At 42.5% G+C, this 25,851-nt stretch overlaps 1 protein-coding gene across 1 annotated transcript; it reads right to left on the bottom strand.

Moving 5' to 3' along the window:
* Positions 1–1,023: 1,023 nt before the first annotated feature.
* On the bottom strand, positions 1,024–24,217 carry LOC120517988 (peptide YY-like). The gene is made up of 4 exons (XM_039740533.1): positions 24,099–24,217; positions 16,990–17,177; positions 3,269–3,349; positions 1,024–1,419 (listed from the first exon to the last, which is right to left on the bottom strand). Exons 2-4 carry the CDS (start codon positions 17,175–17,177, stop codon positions 1,395–1,397), a joined length of 294 nt encoding a protein of 97 aa, XP_039596467.1. The 5' UTR covers positions 24,099–24,217; the 3' UTR covers positions 1,024–1,394.
* Between the last annotated feature and the right edge of the window lie 1,634 nt (positions 24,218–25,851).

Below are 25,851 nucleotides of genomic sequence, written 5' to 3'. Positions count from 1 at the left end.
TAGATAGCCTTGGTGATTTACTTCAATAGATGGGGAAGGCAGATCATATTAGAAAAATGTGAAAGGCGCATTATGGATAGATAAATGTGTAAGAGAACAGAAAGTTGAGATAGATAGATATGAAAGGCGCTATATAATAGACAGATAGATAGATATGAAAGGCACTTTATAATTGATGGATAGATATGAAAGGCAGTTGATAGATGGATATGAAAAGCACTATATAACAGAAGAATAGATATGAAAGGCACTATATGATAGGTAGATAGATGGATATGAAAGGCATTATATAATGGAAGAGTAGATGTGAAGGGCACTGTATGATAGATAGACAGAAATGACAGGTACGATATAATAGAAACATAGATGGAAAGTGCCCTATAACAGAGATGATATGTGAAAGGCACTATATGATAGATAGATATGAAAGGCACTACTGTAAATGATTGATAGATAGATATGAAAGGCACTATATGATAGATAGATAGATAGATGTGACAGGTACTATATAATAGAAACATAGATATGGAAACTGCTCTATAAACAGACATGATATGTGAAAGGCACTATGATAGACAGATAGATATGAAAGGCACTATATGCTATATATGAAAGGCACTATATGCTAGACTTGAAAGGCACTTTATAATAGAAGGATAGATATGAAAGACACTACTGTATATGTTTGATAGATGTGACAGGTACTATATAATAGAAACAGATGTGAAAATTGCTCTATAACAGAAATGATATGTGAAAGGCACTATATGATAGATATGTGCCAGCAAAAAGGCTCTTATGTATTGGTTAGATACACATGAAAGACACAATATATTAGATATATTAATCCATAAATGGTAAAGAAACTATATCAGACAGATAGAAAAAAGCACTAAATATGTTGTAAGTATGTTGGTGGAGTGTTGTATCCTGTGGTGGTCCGTTGGTTTTTGATGTTTTACTTTCTTAATGCAAGGCACACAGCATCTCAGGATTCTCCTCCCAATTTTAATCATCCATTAAACTTTATTCTCACATAAGCATTTTTACAATACAAACAAAAGAATCTCTTTTTTTAATAGTGCTTTTGTCTTCTTATATATATTTTTTTTTTCCAATGTCATTTCTCATAATAAATTATGTACAATTGTCCCTCTATAGGTACACGCCAAATTAAACCAAAAAGTGATGGAGGGGATAAAAGAGAAAGGGCAGAATGAAAGCCGAGAGAGAAAGAGAGAGAGAGAGGGAGGGAGGAGAACTGCATGCTGCGAAGGTCTGAACACAATTAGGAAATGTCTGAGTGCGGCCGTCACGCTCCTGCTGAGGGGCTCTTCGATGCGCCAGGCTCCCAGTGGTGGGCATGACACCAGAGTTGGAGAGAAGGTAAGGAATCACCACATGTAGGAGTCATCAAATCTGAAAACAAAAAAAAAATACAACAACAGGACAAGTCAGGCTTTCATGGATGTTGGGCACACTTAAGTTCCCACCAAACACGCGGGAGTCTCTGAACCCCCCAGGGTGACTGAGAAATGAAAGAGAATCTCAACTCATTTTAGGAGTGCGGGTGGCTTTAGTTTCTCTGCGTTTTTTCACAGATACGAGACACTCGCAGTAGCTGAGAAGGGAACTGCACTCCAGTGGGCTTCTTAAAAGGACGCCGCAGGTTTGTGTGTTTAATAAATGTGAACTCACAGCTCTGATGGGTTTGTGAGAGGAAGATCTGGCCAAGAGAATCCATTGGACTTTTGCTACGTGAACAAAGCCTGTGTTGGAATTTACTTTGACTTACAGAAGCCTTGTCAACCTTTAAGAAATATGGGAGTGAATGTGGGGACGCCGTAGCAGTTAGATGAACAAGTAAACTTGATGGACAGAATGTTCTCCTCTTGTTTGTCTAATTGTCTGATGTTCTTACCCAAGAAATGAAGTAACCTTTAATCGGAGAATCAGAGGGCCTGAAAATGAATGGAGAGATAATCCGGGCTTCTAGGATTCCCAGAGGGTTCATTCAGGTGAGTCAAGCAGAATTCATCCATGAAGAACCGAATTGGAACCATCAGAGAATCCAAAAAACCTTAAATGAGGACATCATGTGGTGACTACGTGACCTTACTCAGGTTAAGGCTGTATATAAAAGGACATGAAGTAACCCTCAGGTGGACCATAAATGCATTAATGGGGCCATCAGACATCTCAAAGACTTCGTTAAAGTAAATCCAGAAGCATTTGTCCAGTGAGCTGGTGAAACTCAAAACTGAGGACACCTAGTGGCGGCTATAGGAAACTGTGCAGAAATCAAAGTTTGAATGGGGCTAAGTGGGTCTGAAAATGTAGACGGGAGATTGGATCCTTCAGAATCGTAAAAGTCCAGCGCAAAAGAGGAATACGTAGAAGAAGAACCCGAGTGAAGACAATGGCGCCTTTGGTAGATTAAACCTACATAGAAACTGGGACCAAGGTAATACAAGTCTTCAGATATCTCAAGGGCTTCATCAAAGTAAGTCCAGTAGAATTCATCCACTGAGGACACCTAGTGGTGACTAGGAAACTGTGCAGAAATCGACGTGATCTGACATCGAATCTGAAAATGCAGATGGAAAATCGGGTCCTTCAGAATTCCCAAAGGCCGCAATAAATGAAATCCAGCACAGTCCATCCAGTGAAACAGTGAAAGATATAAATGAGAACACCTAATGGTGACTAATTTGGGGAAGGTTAAGGTGGTACACAAATGTTGATGAAATAACCCTGAATTCAAAAACGCTGGTTGGAAATTAATGTTTGGGTTGAAAGTTGAGTCCTTCAGAACTCCTAAAGCTTCAGTTAAGTTTTGGTACAATTCACCTAATGAAATAATGCAATATGCAACTGAGGACATCTAGTGGAGACTGCTCGACATTACAATGATTAACAGTCAGTGAGTCATGTTGTCTGAAAAATGAGATGAGACCACCTTGAATTGGAATAGGTGGGTTTGAAAATACTGATGGCTAATTCAGTCCTTCAGGGCCCCAAAAAGCTTCAAAAAATGAAGTTCAGCAAAAATCATCGAAGAGAAATGTGTGCACGAGGACACCTAGTGGTGACAGTGACATTTTACCCAGAAAAAAAATGGTACAAAAATAAGGTGAGGTGATGGTATTTGAAACTAAATATTTGGGCGCTACTTTAAAAAAACCGTAATAATTTTTCAGTGAGGCTGGGGAGGTTAATAGAACTCAGTCTCTTTTTTCGTTCACTAATCCCTTAGTCTTTTCCTCACCTTGTTCGGGTGCTGCGCTCAGAATTATCACCGAACAGCAGATCCGACAGCACAGTCTCAGGACTGGACCTCTTACCATATCTGGGGGTGAGAAAAAACACAATTCAGTAAATCACAAGACAACATCGCAGAAGAAACAGGAGACTTCACGTTACTTAAAGAGCCCCCAAGACATCCAAGATACCTGTTGAGCATGTGAGATGGACATTGCCGTTGAGAATCACCGCACTTCACCTCATAACTGATGGACGCTGGTAAGAGGGGACACTCAAACAATCCACCGCCTCATCAAAAACTCCCACACTTCCGAAAATGAGAGACAAAAGGCTGACAAAAATGTCCCTGCTTTTACTGAATGCTACCTGATGGTTGGTGGGGTATGTGGAAGAATACGTGTAACTTCAGTACAATTGGCCAATCAGTACTAAGGTGATGCGTGGCATAAGAATCTATGGAGCGAGACTCTTCATGATCTGTAAGCTTCCACTTAGATCAACTCACTTATAGACACATGACCATCACACCTTGTCACACATGTGCACCTGGGGATCATCTTCTTTTTTTTTTCTTCTTTATTTACAATACAATACAATAGTATTTCGCCTTATACAATTTCTTTTATTAGGAATTTGTTAATTTTCGCATACCCCTTGGGGTCAGAGCGCAGGGTCAGCCATTGTACAGCGCCCCTGGAGCAATTGAAGGTTAAGGGCCTTGCTCAAGGGCCCAGCAGAGTAGGATCTCTTTTTGGTAGTGACGGGGATTTGATCCAGCAACTTGTGGGATACCAACACAGCTCCTTAGCCTCAGAGCCACCACTCTTGGCTCAGTAAGATAAGCAGTAGCACTCCGGGACAAGAGGGGGTGCTGCCACTAACTGGGATCACCTCTTCTACCTGAAGTTCCAGGAAGCCGTCCAGAGGAAAACACCAAACCCCACCCACAGTCCCTCGCAAAGGCTCCGCCCATTCCAGTTGGACAACATAAAACTGGATGAGCCCAGGAAGGTGGGGTCTCATTATGACCCAGCGAATCACAACAAGGCAGAGCACCAGTGTGACAGACAGCAACCTTTTACTCCATTTGGAGAATCTTCTGTTTTTGGGCTGCTGTAGCAAATCTTTAAATTGTGCCCCCTACACCTGTATAGCACCTCACTGGGCCTGGGACTGCCAAGTCAGAAGTTTTCTTTCTTTTTAATTTTTTTCCTTTTTAGTCATTTTAATATGTGTTCTCAGACCATACTGTGTCTATCTATCTATCTATCTATCTATCTATCTATCTATCTATCTATCTATCTATCTATCTATCTATCTATCTATCTATCTATTATATAGTGCCTTTTGCCTCTATCTATCTATCTATCTATCTATCTATCTATCTATCTATCTATCTATCTATCTATCTATCTATCTATCCTCACTGAAGCCATATGTGTAATACAATAAAGGTATACATCTGACGATCACCAGGAGTGAATTTTGATTTAAACAGGGTGGGTACAATTAGATAGCTCTCAGAAGATACTCCACAACATCCACCTTCTGACTGCACAACTAAATAAATAACTCAAGACATGTAAATTGGAATCGCAAACACGCCGTGACAAAATAGCTGCAATGTTTTAACATGTTGAATACCCGCAGACCACAATGCTCATCCAAACTCTGTGTGCTGTTGTTATGTCATCTAGTGATTCGGTAGCTAAAATGACAGAGAGATATCATAGCAGACAGAGGAAGTAGCTGCGGTGGTCTTCACATGTGTCTGTCTCCACCGTCACAGCATTTAATACAACAGAAAAATGAATTCTTAACGTTCAGTTACCTTCTGCTCCTGAGCTCCTAAATGAATAGGTGCAGTTTTAGCTCATTATTTCCGTCTCTTGTTCAGTTTCTTTTGCTGTGTACTGAAGCCCCATCAACAGTTTTAAATGCACGGACTGGAGAAGCTGGGGATGGTTAGGTTTTTATAACTTTGGACAACGGCTATCCTTTAGAATTCTGTTACTTGATGTGCCCCTTATCCCTGGGGTGGTTAGGGTTAGGGTCAGAGTTTAGGAAGAAGACTTGCAGGGGGAGCCTTTGCAGTGCATGATTTCACAGAACTACGCTCCTTTTAATGGTCTGTCCCCTGGCATGTCTGGCCCCTTTCAGACTAACAGGAGAGACCTGAAGTCCTTACCACCTGCTGAATTTCCACCACCCATCAGCAGAGCACCTGCAGTTCACATCCAGCTCAAAGAGCCCACCTTTCCACTTTGTCTTTGAGGCTCAGATTCCCTTTCACTTTCTACAATGCCAAATGCCAGCTGTGCCAGTCTCGGTATGACAAACCACTTCTGGTCCGGGAAAAGTGCCAACATGCCCGCAGCGGTTAAGCATTCATGAAACCTTATAAGCTGGAGAGTGTAGAGGAAATCGGAAACCGGTGTTGCCTGATAAGCGCAATTACGTTCATATGACAGAGCACCCTGGTCTGCCAAATAATGTCATTAGTGTCCGCCTGGTCTATAATGGACTCTTATCTGCAGCCTGTGGCCCAAAAATACAACTAAATCTCAGTTTTGTTCTTCCCTGTTCTTGATTTAAAATGTCATGTCACTCGTCCATACCAGGCTGTTTATTACTAGAGAATCCACCCACTGCCCTCCATAACTTAGCTATGACATGTCCATCAGTGTCCTAAAGGAAGATACAGTGGATAGATATGAAAGGCGCTATATGATAAATAGATAGATATGAAAGGCACTATATAAGAAATAGATAGATATGAAAGGAGCTATATAATAGATAGATAGATAGATAGGGGCATATGGGCCATCATGAGAGGAACTTGACCAGCATCTGAATAATCTGAACATGACACTTGGCGCCCTTCTGTCCTGAGATTACAGGTTGGACTGAAGAGTAGATTGGGACCCCATGGCTGCAGCAGAGACAGGACAAGCTGATCTGAAATGCTGAGGTCTAACCATTTATTAAAATGTCATTTTTACTCAGCGTTAGCCTCTGAAGACGGTCAAATGTCACTTGGATTGAAGCAGCAAGTGCCTGGCCTCTGCTGGGAGCTATTTCTCAATATACTAGACGCTCGGCAAAATGTCAAGGGGGCAAATGATTTGTTTAAAGAACACAGCTGCCTCGCCAAAGCAAACCCTGGCAATTTATTTCGCAGGCCTACAGTGTGCGGATAATGCAAAAATAAAGGAAAAGGAAGCATGAGGCGCCTCAACAGCAAACTCATTAACGCCTGCAAAGCGGACACGGTGGCCGTGTGGTTTTTAATCAGGGGCACTGGCGTTAGGAGAAGAAAAGACAATAAAAATGCAAAGCAAGAGAAGGAGGAGGAGGGGGAGGAAGCTTTAACAAAAGGTGTCTATGTGGAAAGAAAGAAAGAAAGAAAGAAAGAAAGAAAGAAAGAAAGAAATTTAATTTTTGTTGTATAGTTAAATAATGAAACCAAATGAAATTAGTAAATTCAAATGAGAAAGGAGGAGTAAAGGGAAAAGCTAGCTCCTTCAACAAAGAAAGAAAGAAAGAAAGAAAGAAAGAAAGAGAAAATTAAATGAAACATAATTTGTTTGTAATTAAATGATAAAATTGAATGCAATTAATAACATTAAGGAAAAGAAAGAAAGTGAAGTGAAATTTAATCTTAGTTGTATAGTTAAATGACAAAACCAAAAGAAATTAGAAAATACTAATCAGAAAGGACTAGTAAAGGGAAAAGCTAGCTCCTTCAACAAAGATAGAAAGGAAGAATATGAAAATGGAATCTTTGTCTGTAATTAAATGAAAAAACTGAATGAAATTAGTGATGTTAAGAAAAAGCTCCTCCTTCAAAGAAAGAAAGAAAGAAAGAATGAGATAAAGAAATAAAGGAAAAGAAACTGAAGTTTGATATTTGTTGTATAGTTAAATGATGAAACAGAATGAAATTGATGTTCTGCTAGACGAGTGGAAGTCGATGGCTCCTGTCAGGTTTCCTGTCTCTAAACGCCTTTCCCACTGGGGCCCAGGCAGCATTTTCTTGGTGTTCCACTCTTTTCTCAGGATGGCAGATGGCTAACCTGGGGTCACCACGTAAAGTACCTAACGGTGGGCACAAAGATTTGTTGTAGAGTAGTGTTCAGGAGGCATCATTCATCTCATGGGTTGCAGATAAAGTGTCAGTCTGATGTTTTATAATCTGTTGCCTTTGGAGTTTGCGCAAATGAATTCCAGTTTGGATTTTATTCTTCTTCCTATTCCTGTTCAATTTACTGCAATTAGCGCACTGCTGCCTTATATTGCCCTCTAATGGATGAAATTTCTAATTTTCTAAAAAGTTCCTTTGTTCCCAGCCAACGCCCACCCATTCATTTACCAGAATCATTTATCTACTGGGTGGCAGGTGGCAGAGCCGATCCTTGCAGCATTTCAGCATAAGGCAGGAGTCCACCAGGATTGTTGTGCCTCTCCATTTGAGTGTCCCTTCATTCACACAGGTTCTGTCTCTCATATTCTGGATTACGTCTTCAGTGGCTACTAAGGAATAAGAGTTTTAAGTGCATTCATTGGACTCTTCTGTTGGCGTATCGCAAACAAAGCATTTGCTGAGTTCCTGCTACGGAGCAGTAAGTGACCCGCAATTTAGGCAGGCACAGTTTTAAAGTCATAGGTGTATTGTGAGACTTATTAAGTTCACATAAAGTCCTTGTTAACTAACTGAATAACGTATTCATATAGTAGTCCCTTATGCTAATATGTTAAATTTCTTCATTATTTTTTTTCTGTGTGCATTTAGTCTCTCTCTCTCTCTCTCTCTCTCTATATATATATATATATATCTGTTATTAATTAATATTAGCAGTTGCAAATGCTGTTTGTGCCTGTTTATTTGGTTTAATTTCTGTATCCTTCCGGCCTTTATCGAATCTGTTTAACCCAGTTCAGATCGTGATAACATATGTAGCGAGTGCCAGGCGCCAAGAGTTCAAGTGCACAAAACTCCGCCCATCCAGCCGATTCCTCGGCACCGCCCACTTCGCAGTCACTGGACAGCGCGCCGGTGGGCAGTCGGTCTTTTTTTGATCTTCTGATTAAAACAGAAAAAAATCATAACCACAAATATTACACTAAATATAGCAGGGAAAAAAAAAATCACATTTTCTTTGACATAAACAGCTGAAAGCGGTTTCAGATTTTGGCAAGAATTTACCGATCTCCGCCTCCGCGTCTTCTGATGTTTCAATGCATATGAGAAATGGCTACATAGCGGGTTTTTCATTCGCTGAGCTCTCTGATTTTGTTAGAGGGAGGCGCTCAGCGTTTATTGTGATTTAGTGCGTCTAACGGCTCTTTCGGAAATGTTGGATTGACCGTATCTCGTATTCTTGGCATCTTTAAAACTTAATCAAAGAAATGTAAAGAAAGTTGTAATTAATGAAACCTAAACGTTGCTCTGACGAACTGATTAGTATGTGTCAGTGGCTGACGCGAAAAAAAAAAGAAATTTTCCATTCGTCTACACAAAAACAAAAAGGGAGAGTTGTACACTCATATGACATAATGAAAGAGGAACACAGTCTGTGTGAAGTGTACCGAGGACTGCACTTCAGGAGTACGGTCTCCTCGACGTGGTGACAGGTCCTGGTCAGCACAAGAGCCTTCATAGCAGCGAGAGCTTGTGGGAAGTGGGGCTATTAAAGAAAAAGCGACGAAGAGTAAACTTTTAGATGTTCCGGTACTGCATGCTGAGTAAAAATAAAATAATCCATCCACCTTCCAACCCGCTGAATCCAAACACAGGGTCACGGGGGTCTGCTGGAGCCAATCCCAGCCAACACAGGGCAGGAATCAATCCTGGGCAGGGTGCCAACCCACCGCAGGACAAACACCAAGCACACACTAGGGCCAATTTAGAATCGCCAATCCACCTAACCTGCATGTTTTTGGACTGGGGGAGAACATGCAAACTCCACGCAGGGAGGGCCCGGGAAGCGAACCCGGGTCTCCTAACTGCGAGGCAGCAGCGCCCCGCCGTTCCGCCAATAATAATAATAATAATAATAATAATAATAATAATAATAATAAAAATAACATTTTTTATATAGCGCCTTTTCCATGCTCAAAGCACTTCACAGAGATTAAGAAAGAACGGCAGGGTAGGCTATACAGTACATAGCATTGTACTAAACCAGATAGATAAATAAAGAAGAGTAAGATAGTAAATTCAGAGAAAAGCCTAACAGACAACATAATTGATGGTCTAGTAAACGACGGGCAAAACGTATAAATGCCGGTATGGAGTGCAGGTGAGTGCGCTGGGGTGTACTTATCCTGAGTGCGTATTACTTGTTGGTGTGGGATTATAGGTTTGGTTATCAGTGAATGAAGCGTAAAGTATGAGCCACAGGATTGTCACGTTTAGTTTTGCTGTTAAGAGTGAAATAAACAGTAAAATAAAATGGGCGGAGCATAACAGAAGAACCTGTGGACACCAGGGGGCGCCCAAGACCCCCAAACCCCCCATGCCAAATCATCAGACACAACTCAAAACTTCTTCGTTCTTTCTGCTGCTCCCTTCAGGGGTCGTCTTTTTCAATATACAATAATTTACTTACAGGGTTAAATGAGTTTAGCACAACGATAATGCACGATTTGTCACTTTCCGTCTCCTTCCACCATTCTTCCCTGAATGTCACCCACCTCCTCTGACTGTGACTGGCCCTCTGGTGCAAATGAGGTGTGCCATCTTTAATGCTGGACCCATTACTTCTGCGGTCAGAGCATTGCACATTGGAAGTACTTCTGGGTCAGATGGAAGTCCCCTGAAGCAGGGACAGGGTTCCCCTGCAGCACCCCCTGGTGGTACCCCAACAGGGCTGTCTCTCAGGACCACAGCTCCCAATATGGGTTGCAAATGAGATTTCCACCAGAGGGATGCTTGTCACCCTGTGTACAGGGGCAATAGGTAGCCCAACTAAACAGCCACCTTCTGTCCTCCTGACCTGGAAAGGTACCAGCAACCAACCCAGCAGGGACGCCTGCCCATCCACTGCGATGCTTACAACCATAAAAACTCTCACGCGCATCTTTACATATTTATGTTATATCCCAAGTCAAATATTATAAATTGCTCATAACATAAATCTTGTTTACAATAACACATTTAAAACTGAGAAATTATGAAAAAGTACACAAGTTGTGTTAACGATTTGAAATGATGGAAGACTGTTTGTCTGCTGATTGTATTTGTAGCCAAATAAAAATGTGCTCATGGCATAACATTCAGAAGTTCTGAGATTGGATTTGCTGTTTTGAAAGACATGCCTGGTAGGTGGATTGTTAAAGCTAAATTGTGGGGGTCTGGGGGTTTACAATGCTATATACAAACATGTTTCCTCTGCTCATACATACAACGGCTCTAAAGAATAAAACCAAACAAATCCAACTTCAAATCCACCCTTTATTACCGGTGGGCTGTAAACCTCATCTTGTGCACTTGCTGTGGCGTATCGCTAAGTCACAGTGCCATCTAGAGAAGAAAGGCCACTGTGTCCCTTTAAAACGGGGCAGTGACATTCATCATTTTCAACTCTGTGACGGCCAGTGTGGGGTGGGCTGACCTGGTAACATCGCTTCCGGGGAGGCCCACCGAATCAACACGCAGATTTAAAGGGCAGGCTCAGTTACAGGACACACTCTGGACCCCCGGTATAACAAAGGCATGAATGTGGTCGACCAACAATAAGCTGGTAAGCCCATAAGCAAAAATTTGGAAATTCTGGGAGGAGGCTGCTGAACTGGCATGGGACTGAACACGGGGGCCCTGTGCACCTCAATTGGCGCGGGAAGGACCAGGTAACCAAGGAACTTAAAGTAAGCCACCTCGGACCCCGAGTCTCAGCAACAAGAATACATTCTATTATTCAGATGGATAGATAGATAGATAGATAGATAGATATGAAAGGTACTATATGATAGATAGATAGACAGATAGATAGATAGATAGATAGATAGATAGATAGATAGATAGATAGATAGATAGATAGATACTTTATTAATCCCAAGGGGAGATTCCCATACTCCAGCAGCAGCATACTGATCAAGAACAGTATTAAATTAAAGAGTGATAACAATGCAGGTATAACAGACAATAACTTTGTGTAATGTTAACGTTTACCCCCACAAGTGGAAATGAAGAGTCGCATAGTGTGGGGTCTCCTCAGTCTGTCAGTGGAGCAGGATGGTGACAGCAGGCTGTCTGTGGCTGAAGCTGCTCCTCTGTCTGGAGATGATCCTGTTCAGTGGATGCAGTGGATTCTCCATGACTGACAGGAGTCTGCTCAGCGCCCGTCGCTCTGCCACGGATGTCAAACTGTCCAGCTCCGTGCCTACTATAGAGCCTGCCTTCCTCACCAGTTTGTCCAGGTGTGAGGCGTCCTTCTTCTTTATGCTGCCTCCCCAGCACACCACCGCGTAGAAGAGGGCGCTCGCCAGAACCGTCTGATAGAACGTCTGCAGCATCTTATTGTAGATGTTGAAGGACGCCAGCCTTCTAAGGAAGTATAGTCGGCTCTGTCCTTTCTTGCACAGAGCATCAGTATTGGCAGTCCAGTCCAAGTTATCATCCAGCTGCACTCCCAGGTATTTATAACTCTGCACCCTCTGCACAGTCACCTCTGATAATCATGTTAACTTCATCCTCTTTTACCTTTTTTAAGTAACGGTTCTTCCCTTTTAATCTTCTTGCCATTACCCATATGCTAAAGATGCTCTTGGATGTTCATTCAGATAAAAGCTTTGACTGAACAAAAATCAGGACTACAAGGCAACAACCTGCATGTTTCATGGGGCTCTCCAGAGGCGTCTTTCTCCAATGCTGTTCTCCTATACTGGCTGGAGTCCTGAGAGCTTTTATATACTAGAGACGAAGGTAACCAAGGGAATCCACTGAGTTTGGGATCAAGAAACTCCCTGTCAACAGCCAACTCAGATCGTATTTCATTTACGATATCTGAACAGCCGTACGCTTGCACAAATTGTGTCTTCTTCCTGTCCTGGCCTACTTGACACACTTTTCAGTGTCTTTATGGTTTTGTTTTATTACTACACATTTGAAAGTATCGACTCTTCATTAGGCCCCATTGTCCTGTCGTTCAGTTTCCAGTGTCGATGGTACGCAGCAGCTGTGGCTGTCATTTCCTCCAGAGGAACACACGGTATCGGCTAGAACAGGGGTCCCCAACTCCGGTCCTGGAGGGCCACAGCAGCTGCAGATTTTCATTCTAACCCTTTTTTTTAATTAGTGACCTGTTTTTGCTGCTAATTAACGTCTTTTGAATTCATTTTAATTGATTTGTTCCCCTGAATTTCTTCATCATTCCTCTGAATTTCTTGATTTCTTTCCTTAAACGGCACCCAAACAGAAATGAAGTATTAAGTGAGTGAGCCAACAGAAGACCAATTAAGTCAGGCCCTAAAACTCCAACCAATTTCACTCCAACCAGTTGCTTAACGAGGCGTTCATTAAACTCATTCTTTAATTCCATGGCTTGTTGCTGCTCTCATTGTGCAATAGCAGACACGTCTGACGTTGTGGATTTTCCCTTTTCTAAGAGCTCTGGTCAAATATTTTGGGGAATCTGAGCAGATCAACACTCCCGAGACCTTCACCTTTCTTAATTTTCAGATATTGTGTGATGGACAGACACGGTTTGCTGGTCATGTTTGGTTCATTTTATATCTCATTATTGTTTGGCTGTTAATTAAGGAAAAAGAAACAATTGAGGGGTCTGAGTCTTCAAGAGCAAGTCAATTAAAATGAATTCAAAAGAAGTTAATTCTTCTTCTTCTTTCGGCTGCTCACGTTAAAGGTTGCCACAGTGGATCATCTTCTTCCATACCTTTCTGTCCTCTTTATCTTGTTCTGTTACACTCATCATCTGCATGTCCTCTCTCACCACATCCATAAACCTTCACTTAGGCTTTCCTCTTTTTCTCTTCCCTGGAAGCTCTATCCTTAGCATCCTTCTCCCAATATACCCATCATCTCTCCTCTGCACAGGTCCAAACCAACGCCATCTCGCCTCTCTGACTTTGTCTCCCAACTGTCCAACTTGAGCCGACCCTCTAATGTCCTCATTTTCAATCTTGTTCATCCTCATCACATCCAATGCAAATCTTAGCATCTTTAACTCTGCCACCTCCAGTTCTGTCTCCTGCTTTCTGGTCAGTGCCACCATCTCTGGCCCATATAACACAGCTGGTCTCACTACCGTCCTGTAGACCTTCCCTTTCACTCTTGCTGATACCCGTCTGTCACAAATCACTCCTGACACTCTTCTCCACCCACTCCACCCTGCCTGCAGTGTCTTCTTCACTTCTCTTCCACACTCCCCATTACTCTGTACTGTTGATCCCAAGTGTTTAAACTCATCCACCTTCACCAACTCTACTCCTTGCATCCTCACCATTCCACTGACCTCCCTCTCATTCACACACATGTGTTCTGTCTTGGTGGTCCTACTGACCTTCATTCCTCTCCTCTCTAGAGCAGATCTCCACCTCTCCAGGGTCTCCTCAACCTGCTCCCTACTATCGCTACAGATCACACCTGTCTAATCTTGTCTGTCAGCCTGTTCATCACCATTGGAGATAAGAAAGGGCTCAGAGCCGATCCCTGATGTAATCCTACCTCTGTCACTCCTACCGCAGACCTCACCACGGTCACACTCCCCTCGTTCATATCCTGTACAACTTTTACGTACTTCTCCGCCACTCCCGACTTCCTCATACAAAACCCCAGCTCCTCTCAGTCACCCTGTCATTTGCTTTCTTCAGATCCACAAAGACACAATGTAACTCCTTCTGGCCTCCTCTCTACTTCTCCATCAACATCCTCAGAGCAAACATCTCATCTGCGGTGCTCTTTCTTGGCATGAAACCATCCTGCTGCTCACTAATTGTCACCTCACTGTTAACTGAGCTCCCACTACTCTTTCCCATAACTTCATGCTGTGGCTCATCCATTTTACCCCCCTGTAGTTACTGCAGTCCTGCACTTCCCCCTGATTCTTAAATATCGGCACCAGTACACTCCTTCTCCACTCATCAGACATCCTCTCACTTTCCAAGATCCCATTAAACAATCCACCACCAGGTTTCCTTTTCCTCCTTCCTCTGTCCAGATGTCACACCCAGCACCCTTCTTGCTGTCACCCTTACTACATCTGCTGTAGTTTCCCACCTGTCTGGTGACTCTTCACTGCCACCCAGTGCCCGTCTCACCTCCTCCCTAAACTCAACCTTGCAGTCTTCCTTTTTCATCTTCCACCATTTGCTCCTTGGCTCTGCCCTCACTCTCTTCCTCTTCTTGATCTCCAACGTCATTCTACAGACCACCATCCTGTGCTGCTTAACTACACTCTCTCCTGCCACCACTTTGCAGTCTTCAATCTCCTTCAGATCAGCTCTTCTGCATGGGATGTTATCTACCTGTGTGCATCTTCCTCCACTCTTATACGTCACCCTATGTTCCTCCCTCTTCTTAAAATACGTATTCCCCACAGCCATGTCCATCCTTTTGGCAAAATCCACTATGAGCAGCAAAAAAAACAGGTCGACAGTTAAAGAAAAGGGTTGGAATGAAAACCTGCAGCCACTGCGGCCCTCCAGGACTGGAGTTTGAGACCACTGATTTAGGGGTTTATGCTGACATACTGTTCTCATCGTCTAATGTGCAGAGGTCATTGAAAAGGTAAAGAAAATGTTAGGTTATATCATAAAAGAACATTGAATTTAAATTGAGGAACGTTATGGTCAGTCTGTATGACACACTAGTGCATGGGGTCCTCATTCATTTTTTCAGGTTTTCATTCTAACCCTTTTCTTAATTAGTGACCAGTTTTTAATGGCTAATTAACTCCTTTCCCTTTCATTTCATTGATTTTTTTTTTTTTTTAAGATTTGTTTCCCTGAATTTCTTAATTTCTTTCCTTAAATAACACCCAAAGAGAAATAAAATGTGAAGTGAGTGAGCCAACAGAAGACCAACTAAGTCAGGGCCTCAAACTCCAACCGATTTCATTCTAACCAGTCCCTTAACTAGGCGCAGAGTCTTGTTGTTAATTAAACCCGTTCTTGAATTCCATGGCTTGTTGCTGCTGTCATCGTGCAATAGCAGACATTTCTGACATTGTGGATTTTCTCATTTCTAAGAGCTCTCATTCAAATGTTTTGTGGACCTTAGCAGACCAGCATTCCTGAGATGTTCGCCTTTCTTTATTTTCAGATATTGTATGATGGACAGACACAGTTTGCTGGTCCTGTTTTGTGTATGATGGACAGACACAGTTTGCTGGTCCTGTTTTGTGTCTCATTATTGTTCGGCTGCTAATTAAGGAAAAAGAAACAATTGGGGGGGTGGAGTCTTCAAGAGCAGATCAATTAAAATAAATTCAAATGAAGTTAATAAGCAGCAAAAAACTAGTCACCAATTAAGAAAAGGGTTAGAATGAAAACCTGCAGCCACTGTGGCCCTCCAGGACCAGAGTTGGGGGCCCCTGTGCTAATCAAATAAATGTCACTGTACATATAAATGTAAAGTCCTAAAGCCAGCACCTCTTTAAAAACTATGAAAGTGAATGAAAGCAATCCAGGGTGGTCACTGGACAGCAGCTGTGACCCCATAATGACCACAGGGCCTACACCTCACTTCTCAGAAGTTCAGCACTGGCAAGGCTGCATGAGATGAGTCCTCCCTCTTCTCGCCCCCCCCCAAGCAGGTCTGGTGTTGTCTTAAGTCATCAAGGTGGCTCTGTGCATGCATGTGACAGCTGACAGCCAATCAGAGCTCAGCTGGAATGTATAGAATGCAACAAAGAGGAATAAGAAACACATGGACCCCACAAAGAGAAGAGAGGTTTGTCTGTCTGATGTTTCGTGTTTAATGTACCACAATAGAATGGGGAAAAAAAAGGAAAACAAAAGCAAAGATTACGTAAACCGCTCGCACAGACACCGGCTTAAGTCAGGTATCACGTCGTTATTTGGATGTCAGAAAAAGGCCAGAGCTCCCGAGACTTTGGAGAGGGGAAAAGTCATCGTCATGCAGCGGTGTTGTCATCCCTGCAGTTTCTCAGGTGACAAGATCGATGAGTGCAGTCGTTAAGTTTGACAAACTGACTAGTAGTCCTGTAATGTGGCTTTACCTTAAGAGGAGATGAGCCCCCCCGGCAATATAATAGAACACAACGCACATCCGACACGACAAGGCTGGCTGATGAATCTTTCTTAAAAATAAATTTTGAATTTCCTCGAATGACTCCCCCAGTCCCTGACCATTTCCAACACAAGCTACACATAAACTCATCAAGCGCCCTGGTCGTTCATTTTAAATTGAATCTGATTATTGCATTAAAGGCAATTGCTGAAATGAGCCATTAAAAAGATTAATGATGATCTCATTTTGCCGAGGTAATGTTCCAAAAAAAAGAAGGAAATTAGAAAAAAAAAAAAAATAAGTCGCTCAACTCGTCAATTGGGTTTATGATGCCTTGCGTTTCTTAATGGCGACGTCGCTCTTATACAGCTTTATTGGATATGAACAGAGTCACTCGGCATTTCTTTTGAGGGATTAAAGCAGTCCTCAATAATAATAAAGCCATAGCCTGGGGGGCACTTAAACCTTTCAGAGCATCACCCTTCCCCTTAGAGAGACCCCCGCACACTCACCTCTGTCTGGTGATGAGGTTGATGTAATGTCTGAGTGCAGAGTAATATTTCGCCAGCTCCTCGGGGGGCGCGTCTTCTCCAGGATTCTCTGGTTTAGGAGGGTAGGCATCGACAAAAGTGCCCAGGCATACCAGCACACAGATGACCAAGGCTACCATGGCACTCCAGGGTTTGAGAGTCACCACCATCTGTGCAAGGAGAGAAAACCCCAACCGTCAGCATTAGAACCTGCACAAGCATCTCATCACCTCCTCACCGAGGTCCTTCGTCAGTGGGTATTATGGGAGCGAGCACAGTGAAGTGTGATTCAGCTTGGCATGGAAAGGAACTTCAGCGGGTAAGATGTATCTGCAAAGGCTATGGAACATTGAATTACAGTATGCTGTGCAGAAGAGCAGGATGAAGGATAGCCAAGCATCAGCCATAACCACCTGCACTTTAGAATCCGACTGAAGCCTGCCCAGTACTTGTATGGGAGACCAACCAGGAAACATGGGCTGATGCTGGAAGACCAGCAGGGGGAGGGTGTCCTGTAGTCTTTGTGTGAATCCTAATGCCCCCCAGTCCGGTGCTGGGGACACTGTGATGAAAAAAACTGGTGCCATCCTTCGGATGAGACATAAGACAGAGGTCCTGTCTTTCTGTGGTTATAAGAGACCCCTGGACATCATTCAAAAACAGTAGGGTGTGCCCAGGTGTCCTGGTTATATTTCCCATCATGGGTTGGTCATTCAGCCCTCCTAATCATCCTCTTGTCCCCTTATTGTCCATCTCCCTCCCATTCATTCAACCCCCTAATAGCTGATGTGTGGTGAGCAGACTGACACAAGAATGGCTGCCATCAGATCATCCAAGTGTGGTGCTGTACATTGATGGAGGTTGAAGTGGCTTCCCTGCTGCCAGCGTAAAGCACTTTGAGTGTCTAGAAAAGAGCTGTCTGCCTATCTAGCTAGCTATCTATGATATGGCGCCTTCTAAGTATTTAACGATGAGATAGTGCCTTCTGTCTGTCTATGTGTGCTGCGTGAAGTTATGTCTGGGGCTTAAGGGCTCTACCACGCCCTCTACAGGTCACATATTCGATCTCATAGATAGTGACTTTCGCATATATATATATATACCTCTTATGTAGTGTCTTTCATATCTCTCTATCTATTATCTATCTCTTAGATAGTGTCTTGTATCTGTCTTTACGTATTGGGTGTAGAAGTGTCTGCCACCTCCTGGCATCTGTTATACACCCTACAAGTCACACTGTATATCTAGTGACTTTTACGCATATCAACCTCTTGTATAGTGTCTTTGCTATCTATCTATCTATCTATCTATCTATCTATCTATCTATCTATCTATCTATCTATCTATCTATCTATCTATCTATCATATGATGCCTTCGATCTATCTATCTATCTATTATATAGTGCCTTTCCTATCTAGTGGGCAGTGTTGGTCCTGGACGGCCACAGTGGCTTCAAGTTTTTGTTCCAACCCAGTTGCTTAATTAAAAGCCAATCCTTGCCAATCTCAAACCTTATCTGATTTTAATGCAATGTTTGGTTCTTTTAGCGTAGATTTTTTTTCCTTTTCAAGGATATCATTCCAATGATTTGAAACTTAATATGAATGCTTTTCAGTCTGTCACATTTTATTATACCAAGTAGTGCTTGATTAATCCTCACAGGTGTAAAAGGAAACAAGCAAGATGGAGGACCGCTAGCTACTTTGTCATTGGCAGCTTATTGCTAATAAGGAGCCATTAAAAAGAGACAATGCAGCTGTTTGAGACTAAAACAGCAATTAAGGCTGGGGAACCTTAACAAGCGAGACCACTAAAATGGAGCAGAAAAAATGTTACTTGAGCAATAAGAGCTTCACCAGCAAAAAATCACTCTGCATTAAAAAACTGGATTGGAACAAAAACCTATAGCCACTGCGGCCCTCCAGGACTGACACTGCCCACGCCCATCTATCTATCTATCTATCTATCTATCTATCTATCTATCTATCTATCTATCTATCTATCTATCTATCTATCTATCTATCATATAGTGCCTTTCATCTATCTATCTATCTATCTATCTATCTATCTATCTATCTATCTATCTATCTATCTATCTATCTATCTATCTACACACACACACTAACTTAGGGTCACCAAGTAATAAAACTCTCATTTGAGACTTTGAAATGAGTAAGAAAATCAGACAACAAGGAGAACATGCAAAGTTCACACCGGCAGTGACTGACAGTGCTGACTACCACGCCACTCCAAAGAACGCCAATCAGCCGATTCCATTAAAACCCCAAAGTCCTTTCATGGCCTCGGGTGCAGATGTTGATATCCAGAGAGCCCAGTCGTTTTCCTTTCAATCTCCAAGGCTTAAAATAAAAAGCACCCTAAGGCAGCGTTTCTCAACCTTTAAGTATTTGCGACCCGAGTTTTCATAACAGTTTTAATTGCGCCCCCCCTAACATTTTTTTGAAATGTAGATGCATATTTTATTATCATATTTTTGATTCTTGTTTTCTTTTTTTCACATCTTCATGCCCCCCTTTTTGTTACTTCATGCCCCCCTAGCGGGGCCAACAGGTTGAGAACCACTGCCCTAAGGTGCTACTAAGTGCCATCTTAGGACTGAAAGTGCCAGAGTGGTTCTTCAGAGCGATGCCATTTTTGGCTCCCAGAAGAACCATCCCCAGGAAGGTTTCTGAAAGAACCAGCTATTTATCTAAATTCCTCACAGGCTCCATAAATATCCATGAGCAGATGACAACAGATTTGTGAAGTCCCAGTGGGCTCCTGATTTTAAAGGACCCTCACGGCACACAGTCCCGCAGGCGAGCTTCACATTTTCTGTTGTGTCCCGTTTTGGTAGCCAACTCGACATTAAAGATTTCTCTTTTGCACACTGGGATGGGCTCTTGATTCCCCCCAGGACTCTGCTCAGAATAAATACATTTACATTTATTTGCTTAGCAGATGTTTTTATCCAAAGCAACCTACAAAACAGGTCAACATAATAGAGCAAAAATCAGTCGGGGGACTGTTCAGGACCACATGTGACAGGACAAGGGCACAAAACTGACCATCTCAAGTGAAGAGCTCAGAACAAAATACAAGCGAGACATAATTCTCAGATTTACAAATCCTTACACTTTGTGCCTCTGGGGGCTTTGTGATGGGCTGGCAGCCCACCCAGGGTTTGCCCCTTCCTTAGATGCCGAGACTGACTCTGCCTCTCATAAGTGCATGAACGGAATCTGACAGCTGGGTGGCATGGTGGCACAGTGGTGACACAGTGGTGGCACTCCTTCCTCACAGTAAGGGATCAGGGTTCACACCTGAGGCCTTCGCTGTTTGGAGTCTGCATGCTCTCCCTGTGTCACTGAGGGTCTCCTCTGGGTGCTCCAGTTTCCCCCACAGTCCAGTGACAGGCAGATTAGGTGGACTGGCATTGCTGAAGTGGCCCGTGCGTGTTCACCCTTTAATGGACTGGCGTCCTATCCAGGGGTTGTTCCTGCCTTGCCCCCTGTGCTGGCTGGGTGAGACTCCAGCACTGCTCAGGGTTAAGCAGGTATCGAAGATGGAGGGATGGGTCCGACAATGAAAAAACTGGGTGGGGTTCTCATATTTTTGCCCCTTTCCATCCTTCTTGTGTTGCTTTGTATTTGATTTTTGAATGAGAATAAAAATTTGACCGCCAAACAAAAAAAAAAAAAGTTAACAATTGATATTATTTCATATAACACATTAATGAAATTCTGTTGCAGTTTTAAAGATGAAAAACCAGGCGTGCCATAAAATTAATAAGAGAAAGTGAAGAGAAAACAATTTCTAAAAATGGTTTGGAAAACGTAACGATCTCTCTGGGTCAGCTTTCTCATTCATCTCACGACACACCAGACCTCGTGTGTAGGGGGGACAGACGGCATTTCACACATCCATCTTCCTAACCAGCTTATTCGGTGCAGGGGCACGAAGCAGTCGGAGCCCACCCAGAAATCATAGGGCAGAAAACAGGAACAACAGCTGGCCATGGCACAATCAGGCCAATTCAACTAACATTCGTGACTTTGAACTGGAATTCTACGTGCACACGGGAAGAACAAGTAAAGTCCACGCAGGGGATTCCTTACTAAGAGGCAGCGGTGCTACCACTGCGCCACCATACTACCCTGACGCTTTTCAGAATGGACGCGTCCCCGTGTCGCGTGGTGAATTCCCGCCTGTGCACCCACCAACGTCCGGTGACACCGGCACAGCCTCGAGCCTTCCGTCCTCGTCTTGTCAGCAACTTGAAGCAGGCAGCGATTTAACGTAAAACAACCTCAGGTTTTCATAAAACACAGGAGGTCTTCATCTAGAAGGGGAGATGCGCCAATAAACGCAACGGAGCCCTCGCTGGGATCAGAAGGAAAAAAAACTCTACCACTTTTCAAACTTGGTCTTTGTAAACGTTCAAAGGCACCAATTCGTAAAAAAATAAAACGTGTTGAAGGCGGCTCTGATACTAGCGGGAGACGTGCAGGTGAAAAACAAATCTCCAATTCGTCGATTACACGACTAGCGGGGGGCTCTGCGCACGCGCGAAGACATCGATTAGAAAAGGGAGACGGCTGAGCGCCGTATCTCCGCGCACCTCTTCAGTTTTATTCTGTCTTCAAAAAATATTTCAAGTTTCCCCCATCTTCGTTAAAATAAATATAATTCTTTTAGTTGTAATGAAAAGACAAATCTCTGACAGAGGTCTATGATAAACAGACACATTTTTTCACAAGAAAGAATGAATCTCCACTATTCCACCACAACACCCGCATTACACTCCTCCTACTCCACACTCACATTAAATTAATTATCTATGATGATTATTATTATTATCGATAGATTTTTGTGTTATATTAAACATAAACAACAAACCTGAAGATCACCGCAAAAAATGAATAAATAGAAATATCTATAGATGAGGCACTGGAAAGGCGCTATATTATAGATAGATAGATAAGAAAGACATCATATAAGAAGCAGATATATGTGAAAGTCATATACGAGATTGACAATGTGACCTGTAGAAGGCGCGGCAGAACCCTTAAGGCCCAGACAAAACTTCACTCCAAACAGATAGATAGATAGATAGATAGAAAAATGTGAAAGGTACTATATACTAGATAGATAGATAGATAGATAGATAGATAGATAGATAGATAGATAGGCATGAAATGCACTAAATACTAGATAGATAGATAGATAGATAGATAGATAGATAGATAGATAGATAGATAGAAAAATGTGAAAGGCACTATGTAATTGATAGATAGATAGATAGATAGATAGATAGATAGATAGATAGACGTGGAAGGCACTATGTAAGGCTGTTGTAATGACAGATAAAATTATTTTATATGATTTAAATGAATTATGAATATAGAGGTAGATATGAAAAGTATTAGATTGTATTCAACTGAACATAATTAAGACTATTTTATTTTTATTTATTTATTTTTTACGAAGTGCCTGACGCCTGCCAACTTGTTTAGCTACGATCTTCAGAGTTACTCATTAACCGGCGTCTCCGAATTCTTCCCGGATTTGACAGCAATGCATTGCCAATTAATATTAATTTGTAATTTGCATTTTAATCTTTAATTTAACAAAAGCTTTATTAGTGCAACAAATGAAAATCACCAGAGACCTGTAGTGTAATCTGTTGTCAGATAAATCTCCTTCATTTGTGACACCAAGATCAGTATCTCACGGTTAGTTTTTTCCGATATTAAAGCTTTCACTCCACTCGGCCCATCTTAATCTCTTTAAAATTAAGTTTTACAAATGGAGTTGAGAAAGTAAAAATAAAAAAATAAAAACCCACGAACAGGGGACAAAAAAAGCAGGCAGACTTAAAGAATTTGCGTCGGCCGTGCATCTGCGCCGATCAGCGACGAGGCCGACTGCGTAAACGGCTTTTAATAGACGGGCGATGACGTCATGAGATTTGGCCACCTGAAAGGCGCCCGCGCTCTTCGCAGACTGTCGGGCGTCCACGATCGTTGTAGTTTAGTAAATGTGGCTTGGAGGTTGATTCTTAAAAATATGTTCATAGAGTAATCTCTACCATTAAAATGAAATTGGTATTTCGAGCATGTTTTGTTTTTAAGACAATAAAAGGTTACATTTGTTTCAATTGATAGAAAACGCACCCTATATTCTTAAAAATAAAAGAGCCAAAGTGCTTCCTCAGAGCAATGCTATAGGGGAACAATTTTGCCCCCCAAAGGAAGCATCCACTTGAGGGTTTTCATAATGAATCTTAAGTCGTTTAGTTCTGTAACAAGCTCCATAAATATTTGAGAACAGACTTCCATCTGCATACAATCGCTGCGGCGCAGCTCAGGTTTTCTTGTTCTGCTCCTAACCTGCTAGCTCACCTACTAGACATGAAAGATTTCTGTTTGGTCCACATGTTTGCGACCCTTTCAAAGCCCTATGAATCAACTTCACATGCGGATCGCCCTTTCGCAGAATAAATTCCCTCTTTGTCACGCAATGGCCTTAAGAGTACACACCGCCCAGTGCTATTTTAGAATCGGGATTAACAGGTGAAATGTCCGCCTTTGTAGATTTTTGACGGAAAAAACGAAGCCGTAGTAAACGAGTTTCCATTCTCCTGCCACTTGCCATTCGCCCTTCTTCGTCCCAGCAGAACTGCGTCTGCCACGATAACTAAAGCACATTACACGCTCCAGCAACTGCGCTGCTTCAATATAACGACATCAGCGCCCTCAATTTAAAAAGGACGCATTAAGTGTATAAGTATAATAATAATAATGGTAATGACTAAATTCGATTAGACGGATGCGAGGTAATAATGCTAATAACTAAACTGCGATTTAACAGACGATTTTAGGGACTTAGCCCGCAACAGACGAGAACAATGCACAGTTTTCCAAGCCCCTTTAAATCCAAGGTCGCATTACTCGGAGGAAAACTTTTTTGTTTTTTCTAAATGACCCCGCTTGTATTTTTCTCTGTCTTCTCGCACGTATCATTCCCACTTCGTTTCGCCCACTTCAGCACAGATTCACGGAATAAACACAAAGTCTGCTCTACTCACTTTTTTTCGTTTGTTTAAATTTTCTGGACAGCTGAGAGGGTCGCGCTGCTGCTCGGTTGTCACACGGGTCACGCAGGTGTTGAGTATCCCAGGCAGCAATAGGCAGTGATGAGGGTCTGCAACCAAGCCAGCTTAAATACTCACGAGTGTCGTCCCCGTCACCCTCAACGCCCCCTCCCCTCCCGCTGGCTTGGCACGCAGACCGGAGACCCCCACCATACACAGTCCTCCGCATGATGGGTAACTCATCACCAGCTGCTAACAGCCGCTGTCCAACCTCGTTCCACACCCCCTCTGTCTCCATCACTTGCAGAACATGGGTGCGAAGTGACAGAAGACCTCTCCCCGACCGCCCCCTATCCCACTCTATTAAACACAGAATCTATAGCACCTTTCCCATTGATCTCCTTGTAGTGGAAACGCGATATGTAGGCTTTAGTCATTAATACGAGACCGAATGTGCGCGCAGCTCAGCAATCGTTTGGGTTTGCTGTGTCTTAAGGTGGCACTTTTTATGTTTCGTTTTAAAATAAATGCATTCCTAACAGCCATGCCACCTGCTTTTCAGAACAAGTCATCCACCTGAAGCCCACAATGTTCATGCCAGGCCAGGCCACTCTTAAAAATGTTGGTTCTTTAATTTGATGAACGTCCTAATACAGCGTTTCTCAACCTTTAAGTATTTGCGACCCGAGTGTTCATAACAGTTTTAATCGCGCCCCCCTAACGTTTTTTTGAAAGGAGCCCACTAATACCAATTTGTTCTTTTTTAATTAATGATATATCTTAGATGCATATTTTTTTTTATTATCGACATTCATCTAACTCTATATTTATTTTTCTAGTATCAGAATGTAGTTTAAGTTCATTTGTTTTGGTTTCAATAGATGTATTTTTCATATTTTTGATTCTTGTTTTCTTTATTCACATCTTCGTGCCCCCCGCCCCACAGGTTGAAAACCACTGTCCTAATATGTAGAAAAAAACCTGAACTCTTTAATGCCTAGCAGGACATAACAGATTAAGAAAACCTGAACTTAGCTGGTGCTACTGAATGCAGGAAGAGTCCTTTAAAAATCAGGAGCCATTTGCATTTCACAAATCTGTGACCATCTCTTCGTGCTTATTTTGTGTGCCAGTTACTGATCTACTTAAGCAAAGGATCTTTCTGGGGACTTCATATAGATGGCTGTTTTAGGAACCAAAAATAGTTCCCCTATGGCATCGCTCTGAAGGACCACCACTCTGGCTCCTTTATTTTACTTGGATGGGACACCAGAAAAAACTTGGGGTGGCTGCTGGAAGAGGCGTTGATGAGACCAACAAAGAGAGTGGGCACTGTGAATTCATAGTGGTTCAGCTTAGCAAGGAAGAGAATTTCAACTGGTAAGAAAATGCATGGAACATTGAATGATGTCTGTGCAGAAGACCAGAATGAAGGGGGACCGTCCATCCATCTAGTCGGCCATAGCACCTGCACTTTAGAATCCAACTGAAGCCCACCTGTACGGGAGACCAACCATGAACGTTTGCTGGAAGAGGTGTTCCGTACTGACCCCAACTCTCTCTTCTGTTTCTTTTTCCGGTTTCTTTGTGGTGGCGGCCTGCACCACCACCAACCTACTCAAAGCATCATGATGCACCAACATTGATGGACTGAAAGCCAGAAGTCTACGTGACCATCATCATCAGGTCCTTCCATGAAAACCCTAAATACAAAGAGGACTGTTTGACTTATGTTAGGTAGATTGCC

This window comes from Polypterus senegalus, chromosome 17 (assembly GCF_016835505.1).
Source record: "Polypterus senegalus isolate Bchr_013 chromosome 17, ASM1683550v1, whole genome shotgun sequence".
NCBI lineage: Eukaryota > Metazoa > Chordata > Cladistia > Polypteriformes > Polypteridae > Polypterus > Polypterus senegalus.
Note: the sequence above shows the minus strand (reverse complement) of the source record. Positions and strands in the feature narration are given on the sequence as shown.